The sequence below is a fragment of the Oncorhynchus mykiss genome, chromosome 14, assembly GCF_013265735.2.
Source record: "Oncorhynchus mykiss isolate Arlee chromosome 14, USDA_OmykA_1.1, whole genome shotgun sequence".
Taxonomy (NCBI): Eukaryota; Metazoa; Chordata; class Actinopteri; order Salmoniformes; family Salmonidae; genus Oncorhynchus; species Oncorhynchus mykiss.
This window is the reverse complement of record NC_048578.1, coordinates 32,424,930-32,433,754: the sequence shown is the minus strand read 5'-3', so window position 1 is coordinate 32,433,754 and position 8,825 is coordinate 32,424,930. Positions and strand designations below refer to the sequence as shown.

The window sequence follows — 8,825 nt, the reverse complement described above, 5'->3', positions numbered from 1 at the left end:
GACAGGTGACATTTTCCTTTCGTCTGCAGTATAACAAAAGACATAAGCTGACGCCCAAAATGTCTTGAAGAGGTTCTGACTAACGGAGAGTAGAAATAAAAGCAAAAAGAAAGAAAGTCTCACACTAATCATGTTCCCACAACATGTAATAGGTATAGCAACCAGTGTTTTCTTCAGGGCGTACGGTGTACCTACCGAACGACTAAGATGTTTTCTCCATTGACGTTTGGTCTATGTTTGACTTGTGACATTGATACTGAAGCTGACAATGACATTGGCTCCCGAGTGGCGTAGTGGTCTAAGACATTGCATCTCAATGCTAGAGGTGTCACTACAGAACCTGGTTTGATCCCGGGCTGTATCCCAACCGGCTGTGATTTGGAGTCCCATAGGGACTCACACAATTGGCCCAGCGTCCTCTGGGTTTGGCAGAGGTAGGCCGCCGTTGTAAAATAAGAATTTGTTCTTTACTGACTTGCCTGGTCACATGTTTTTTTTTTTGACGACTCATTGCTCCTGTCAACACTGTGCTATCATACTCGAAGAATGTGCTATCATACTCGAAGAATGTGCTATCATACTCGAAGAATGTGCTATCATCCTCGAAGAATGTGCTATCATCCTCGAAGAATGTGCTATCATCCTCGAAGAATGTGCTATCATACTCGAAGAATGTGCTATCATACTCGAAGAATGTGCTATCATACTCGAAGAATGTGCTATCGTACTCGAAGAATGTGCTATCATCCTCGAAGAATGTGCTATCATCCTCGAAGAATGTGCTATCATCCTCGAAGAATGTGCTATCATACTCGAAGAATGTGCTATCATACTCGAAGAATGTGCTATCATACTCGAAGAATGTGCTATCATACTCTAGCGATATCCAAGAAAACATTTATCATCCCGTCAGGCATTCAGAATGCCTTCTTTACACCTTCACTCAAATTAAAATCACTCTGTCTACCGAACCGCAAAGAAAGTTTCTTTATCAGGGAGAATATTCTGTCATTTACGAGTCACATTACTAGTTGATCCATTGATTATTACTAGTACAAGTTTTGCCTTTTCAGATCATTTGTGTTCCTTGGTATTTGGAGATGATTCTAAGCTTTATTTTACCTACTGAGGCACTGAAAGTTCAAATTGTAACGTTGTTGTTGATATGCAGACTTGCCCTGAGGGTATACTTTAAAATGACTCTTACCACTTAACCCCTCTTAACCTTTAACCCTGTCTTAACCCCTCTTAACTTTTAACCATGCTTAACTCCTCTTACCACTTAACCCCTCTTAACCTTTAACCCTGTCTTAACCCCTCTTAACTTTTAACCATGCTTAACTCCTCTGAACATTTAACCCCTCTTACCTTTAACCATTCACACACTGTCTCCTGTTACTGTGGTTATAGATGCTGTGGTTACAATTACTGTTCAGTCCAACTACATTCAACTCCTGATATACAACTGTTATAACTGTGTGATTTTGCACTTATAAGAGGTGTACTTATCAGGAATCGACTGTATTACAACATTCCCCCAAAAACATCTTTGTCCTGTACTGTTGTTTAGCTGCTACAGTTTTGAGAGAATGTCGTTCTTTGGTTGGCTATGGCGTAATCCTTTCTCCTTCTCACGGGTATACACATTACAGTCAATGAGAGCTATCATCAAATATGAAAGAGCTTAAAACTGGAATACTGATCTGAATACAAGAGCTTGGGATAGATAGCTGAATAAAAACACACTCCAATGAGAAAAATAAACCACAGTTTCAGAAGAGGGCTAAGAGCCAAACGCTGTGGGCATTCAATAACAATCGTATCCCTGTAAAATGTTCTTCAATGAAGAAAGTAAAAACAGAATGGCAGTGTAAAAAACAAGATGAGAGGAGGAGGAAGAAGAGGGGGAAGAGGAGGAGGAGGAGGAGGAGGGGGAGGAGGAGGAGGAGGAGGAGGAAGAAGAGGGGGAAGAGGAGGAGGAGGAGGAAGAAGAGGGGGAAGAGGAGGAGGAGGAGGAAGAGGGGGAAGAGGAGGAGGAAGAAGGAGGAGGAAGAAGAGGGGGAAGAGGAGGGGGAGGAGGAAGAAGAGGGGGAAGAGGAGGAGGAAGAAGGAGGAGGAAGAAGAGGGGGAAGAGGAGGAGGAAGAAGGAGAGGTTTTGTGGACATAGTGATGTAACACTTCACATCTCCTCTGGTCTTCCAGGCATGGGCGATTAGAATAGTCAACACTCCGTCACACAATCAATAAACACACTTCATCAAGCACCCCTATTCCTTATGTAGCGCACTTTTTTTGAGCAGGGCCCACAGAGGACTTTGGTCAATGTAGTGCACTACATAGAGGATAGGGTGCCATTTCAGACAAACCCTCACCCTGTACTAAAACCCCTTGTTGTTTTTCTCTTTCTGCAGTCAAATACACAACTTGATCTTCTTTTCTCAACGTTTTCTTTCCTTGTTTTTTGGTTTTGACTCTCGGACAAGACTAGCGTTGTTTTTCTAGAATGCAAAGAACTGGTTTGTCCTGAAGAAGACACACATAAACAACATGAGAGGATGCTATTGGTCCATATAGGCGCTCTTTTCCCTTATAAGGAGTACAATGTGCTTTTTGTGAGACAAGATAGCATCATGTTAGCTAGTTGTCTTCACAAGCAGAGACTTAAAAGCTAAGGTATTATTCCCTTTCCACTAAATGGGGGGGGGGGGGGGGGATATGTTAAATCATTTGAATAGTAGAACTGAACGGTCCTTTCCCAACAGTTTGGTCACAGACATATCATAATGGAAATAAGAAGTAGGAGAAGGAGGAATGGAAGCGAAAGACTTTCGTTTGTGTAACACTTTGTTCTTGCTTGTTCGGGCTGGCCACTCTCTCGCTCATTCCTCTAGGCTGCTTAGATGTCACATTAATCGGCCATTTTTTTGTTCGGAGGAGTAGGAGGGAGAAGAGAGGAGTCTGATCTGCTGGAGTAAGCAACAGCAGGCTTGATTCAGAACAAAATAGTACCGACCAGGGGCCACTTCAGGCTAAGCTCTTTTCCAATAGGCCCCTCCAGCCTACTCTCTGAGTTCTGCAATTAGTTAAACACAGACCAGGAAGGGCTTGAACTGGACTAAATAAGCTATTTTACACACAGCATTGTGCTTCACTGAGGCAGATACTATATACAGGAGAAGGAGACAGTACATGGAGGGTGGAGGGGGAGGCAGTTGGGTCTCTGGGGCATGGTGCGGAGGCTTGGGGGGGGGGCGATGGTCCGTTTATAGAAGGATCAGAAGAGGGGACAGCAGAGGCGGTAAGGAAGGCAGCTGATGGGTCAGAACGAAATATGGAGGAGGGGGGTTTGAAGCAGGGGGCCGTGGCCCATGGGGCTTGAGGCAGGGGCCCATGGGGCTGGGGTCCAGGGGGCTTGAAGCAGGGGCTCATGGGGCTGGGGGCCAGGGGGCTTGAGGCAGGGGCTCATGGGGCTGGGGGCCAGGGGGCTTGAGGCAGGGGCCCATGGGGCTGGGGTCCAGGGGGCTTGAGGCAGGGGCTCATGGGGCTGGGGTCCAGGGGGCTTGAGGCAGGGGCCCATGGGGCTGGGGTCCAGGGGGCTTGAGGCAGGGGCTCATGGGGCTGGGGGCCAGGGGGCTTGAGGCAGGGGCTCATGGGGCTGGGGGCCAGGGGGCTTGAGGCAGGGGCCCATGGGGCTGGGGGCCAGGGGGCTTGAGGCAGGGGTCCATGGGGCTGGGGGCCAGGGGGCTTGAGGCAGGGGCCCATGGGGCTGGGGGCCAGGGGGGCTTGAGGCAGGAATCCAAGTGCTGGAGGCTGGGAGAGTGGGGGGGGCACATGGTGGTTGGAGCCAAGGGCTGGAGGCTAGGGAGCACAAGGGGGGGTCAAAGAACTAGGGGGGGCAGGGGCTGGAGTCCAGGAGGCAAGAGGACCCAGGGCTGGATCCAGGGAGGCAACGGGAGAGGGGCTGGAGGCTGGGGAGCACTTGGGGGCCCGGGGACCAGGACTGATGATGGTCTCACTCACGGTAGAACACGTATTCAGTGTAGCTGGTCCAGATCTTGTCGTCCGTCTGCTCGTGAGCGAAGGCGCAGGTCCCCGTGGAGTTACAGGCCACCATGTGAAACCCAGCGTCTGCCAGCTTGTCAAAGGCCTGCTCCAGGAAGGTGAATTTGAGGTAGTAGCGTGACGTGTAGCGCTCTGGGGGTCGGTCCGGGTCACGACTCTCGTTCAGCGTCTCCCCAAACACCTCTTTAGCCAGCGACGTCTTGCCACAGACCATAATGCGAGCAACACGTCTGAACTTGGCGTCGGACTGACTGTCGCGCCCCAAAGTATAGGAGCCGCGATAACCGATGGTGATGAATCCAGAGCGTTTACCGTCTCCGCTGGGGACCAGACTGGCGCAGGCGGCAGTGCCCAGCGAGGCCAGGTTGCGCCCGGTGTCGATGCCCGGCGAGGAGTCCTCCGGGTCGCTCTGACACCCCTCGTCACCCAGCGAGTTCTGCTTGCTGAGTTTGGGGGCCAGGATCTTTATGAGCTCAGGTAGGTTGAAGAACTCAGCCTCCCGCTGCAGGCGACCCCGCTCTGGGAAGTGGTCAGGGAGCACCAGCTGCTGATCTCTCATGTAGTCCAGAATATACCGGAACAGGAAACCATCTCGGTCCAGGAAGAAACGACCCTTGGTGTCCCTCGCCAGCCCTTTGGTGGTTTTCCTGCTAAACATCTCCCACAGGAGAGAGTCTGGTACACTGATGAGTGTTGAGTAGCGGGTGATGTACACCTGCCCGCCCACGTTCAGCTCTACTATCTCAGGGAAGATGACTTCCTCCACTACGGGAATGCCTGGGGTGTTATCTGGCAGAGCCATGGTTGTTGTCCTTCTGTCACAGAGAACTCCGCTCACACTGCAAACCTACTCTACTGTCACCTTGCTAGTGTAGTGGGCAGATGATTCCACTTTATAGCCTACAACTGTACACTGCAGCCCAGAATAGGTTACTTGCGTTTATATGAATTACATTTGATTTTGTATATATATATATATCGGTTTGTTGTCAAAATGAACAAAAGGGTATTTCTGAAAGCCTATAGGCGATCTGCGTAGCGTCTATCCCGACAGGCCTTTCTCTGTTAAAAAGAGCTTAACTACAGCAGAGCACTATTCCTACCAGCGCAAAGCAATCCTCTAAACTGCAGTTATATCATCCCAGGCCGTTAATTGCAAAATAGAGAGCACGAAGACATATATTCTAACTACAGGGATAATTTATGGTAGCTAAAACATAACTTGCGTAGACAGTGGATAATAAACATTGTGTCCATGCCCTTTACACGTCAACCAATGGAATATCCTGAATATTGCAGCCGAGGATTGAAACAAAATAGTCTATCAAAATCTATTTCGGATAAAAATCCGTTGACTTCTGCATTTCTCAATGACCCGCTTTATAGATGGGGATCAGTCCGGAATGGAGAATAACCCACAGTCGTCCGTGATGGTTTCCTCTTACTTCTTATTGTCTTGACGCAGAAACACACAAGGTGGAACTTCAGTGCAATCCATAGTTGGAGGTGTCGGTTGATGTACCGGTCAGGATTAGCCAATAAAGGAAGCAGTTTTCCCAGACGAAATGCGAGCTAGAGCCGTGAACAAAAACACCTCTAGCTGTGCCATCGCCGATGGAACGAGTCCACGAGGCTCTTGTCTTTTGTTTGGTCGGTAGGCTTTCTCCTCCCGTAGTAATAGCCACTCTTATGCCATCCCGGAGAGCTCTGCTGCTACAAAAAGTACCGTAAATAATCAGCCCCGTTAAACCCCACCTACCTGCCAGAGTCAGCGTTTATATTATGCAAAACTAACAGTTCCCCATACAGCTATAAAAACAGAGACTTTGATTGTTTAGATGATTGACCAAAGGGAATTATAGACATGATTCATCATTTGGTGTCATGTCATTGCTGTCATGAGCCACATAGCAAACCAATTGAGATATCTGTTTGATTTGCAATGTCAATTTCAATTCATTTGTCTTTGTTGTTAACATCAATTGTGAATATAGCAAACAGGAGTGTAAATTACCAACTAGAGTTAGATTTAACATTTTAACGGTCCTTATCATAAAACTCAGGTTCTTATAATAAAACAGAGGACAACAGCGACACCTAGCGGAAGAACTAGAACTATGATAATGGCAAATTCCCAAGAGTAAATACAAAAAAATGTAACACTAAAACGTTACATATCATTTGAATTCCAAATAAAAATTTATATAATTTCAAAATCGCATTGTAATCAATATCACTTTATCAGTCAATTGCACACAAGATCCAACCGAAATTTGACTTCTGCTTTTAACCCAACCCCTCTGAAAAACACATATGCACAAAGTTTTTTGGGGAGAAGCGCAGGGGGCTGCCACACTGGATGCTCCCGAGAGCAGTTGTTGTGGGGGGTTAAGTGCCTTGCTCAAGGGCACAACGGCAGACAATGGCATCTAGGATTTGATACCAGAAACCCTTTGGTTGCCAGGTCACTTCCAGCCAGACTTTTCCCGTCAGAGCCGGGATTAGAGCAGACAGCCCTCCTGGAGAGATAGCCGTGGCAGGTAGCCTAGCGGTTAGAACAACACAACATTTGAGCCACATCCACCTGCCTTGTGTATAAGATATTTGATTTGCAATGCATCCTGCACCTTAAAATAAACTGAAGGTCAATAATATGTTGTCTGGCTGATTATTTCTTTGTTAGAACAGGGAGTATTCCAATCACTCCTACAGGAGTACCTTCTGACACACCAGTGTTCCAGATCCTACAGGAGTCCCTCCTGACACACCAGTGTTCCAGCTTACAGGAGTCCCTCCTGACACACCAGTGTTCCAGCTTACAGGAGTACCTTCTGACACACCAGTGTTTCAGCTTACAGGAGTCCCTCCTGACACACCAGGGTTTCAGTTTACAGGAGTCCCTCCTGACACACCAGTGTTCCAGCTCCTACAGGAGTCCCTCCTGACACACCAGTGTTCCAGCTCCTACAGGAGTCCCCCCTGACACACCAGTGTTCCTTTTGGGGAGAGATTTCATCAGGAGGGTAGTGGAAGTGGGAAGCTGAATCCTCTCTCTAACACATACACTCATGCACACACAGTGTGTGTCTGACTCGCACACACAGTCCCTGTATGACTCATTGATTCTCTCTCACACCAATCTGTTCCCTGATTTCCCAGAGGACCTCCCTCTTTGGGTCCAATACGGTCCCTGTCCCTTCAACACCTAGATCTGCCCGTTGTTAAAATAAAACAGTGTGTGTGTGTCAGTGGGTATAGTCTAATGTAGCCTGTTATCCATAGTATAGTCTAATGTAGCCTGTTATCCATAGTATAGTCTAATGTAGCCTGTTATCCATATTATAGTCTAATGTAGCCTGTTATCCATATTATAGTCTAATGTAGCCTGTTATCCATATTATAGTCTAATGTAGCCTGTTATCCATAGTATAGTCTAATGTAGCCTGTTATCCATAGTATAGTCTAATGTAGCCTGTTATCCATAGTATAGTCTAATGTAGCCTGTTATCCATATTATAGTCTAATGTAGCCTGTTATCCATATTATAGTCTAATGTAGCCTGTTATCCATAGTATAGTCTAATGTAGCCTGTTATCCATATTATAGTCTAATGTAGCCTGCTATCCATATTATAGTCTAATGTAGCCTGTTATCCATAGTATAGTCTAATGTAGCCTGGTATCCATATTATAGTCTAATGTAGCCTGTTATCCATATTATAGTCTAATGTAGCCTGCTATCCATATTATAGTCTAATGTAGCCTGGTATCCATATTATAGTCTAATGTAGCCTGCTATCCATATTATAGTCTAATGTAGCCTGTTATCCATAGTATAGTCTAATGTAGCCTGGTATCCATATTATAGTCTAATGTAGCCTGTTATCCATATTATAGTCTAATGTAGCCTGTTATCCATATTATAGTCTAATGTAGCCTGTTATCCATATTATAGTCTAATGTAGCCTGTTATCCATATTATAGTCTAATGTAGCCTGGTATCCATATTATAGTCTAATGTAGCCTGGTATCCATATTATAGTCTAATGTAGCCTGCTATCCATATTATAGTCTAATGTAGCCTGTTATCCATATTATAGTCTAATGTAGCCTGTTATCCATATTATAGTCTAATGTAGCCTGGTATCCATATTATAGTCTAATGTAGCCTGGTATCCATATTATAGTCTAATGTAGCCTGGTATCCATATTATAGTCTAATGTAGCCTGGTATCCATATTATAGTCTAATGTAGCCTGCTATCCATAGTATAGTCTAATGTAGCCTGTTATCCATATTATAGTCTAATGTAGCCTGGTATCCATATATAGTCTAATGTAGCCTGTTATCCATATTATAGTCTAATGTTGCCTGTTATCCATATTATAGTCTAATGTAGCCTGTTATCCATATTATAGTCTAATGTAGCCTGCTATCCATATTATAGTCTAATGTAGCCTGTTATCCATATTATAGTCTAATGTAGCCTGTTATCCATATTATAGTCTAATGTAGCCTGTTATCCATATTATAGTCTAATGTAGCCTGTTATCCATATTATAGTCTAATGTAGCCTGTTATCCATATTATAGTCTAATGTAGCCTGCTATCCATATTATAGTCTAATGTAGCCTGTTATCCATATTATAGTCTAATGTAGCCTGTTATCCATATTATAGTCTAATGTAGCCTGCTATCCATATTATAGTCTAATGTAGCCTGTTATCCATATTATAGTCTAATGTAGCCTGTTATCCATATTAT

General features: G+C 45.3%; 1 protein-coding gene across 1 annotated transcript; it reads right to left on the bottom strand.

Moving 5' to 3' along the window:
* Positions 1 to 3,679: 3,679 nt before the first annotated feature.
* On the bottom strand, positions 3,680 to 5,961 carry LOC110489140 (BTB/POZ domain-containing protein KCTD12-like). The gene has a single exon (XM_021561734.2). The coding sequence runs from the start codon at positions 4,862 to 4,864 to the stop codon at positions 4,013 to 4,015; it is 852 nt and encodes a 283-aa protein (XP_021417409.1). The 5' UTR covers positions 4,865 to 5,961; the 3' UTR covers positions 3,680 to 4,012.
* Between the last annotated feature and the right edge of the window lie 2,864 nt (positions 5,962 to 8,825).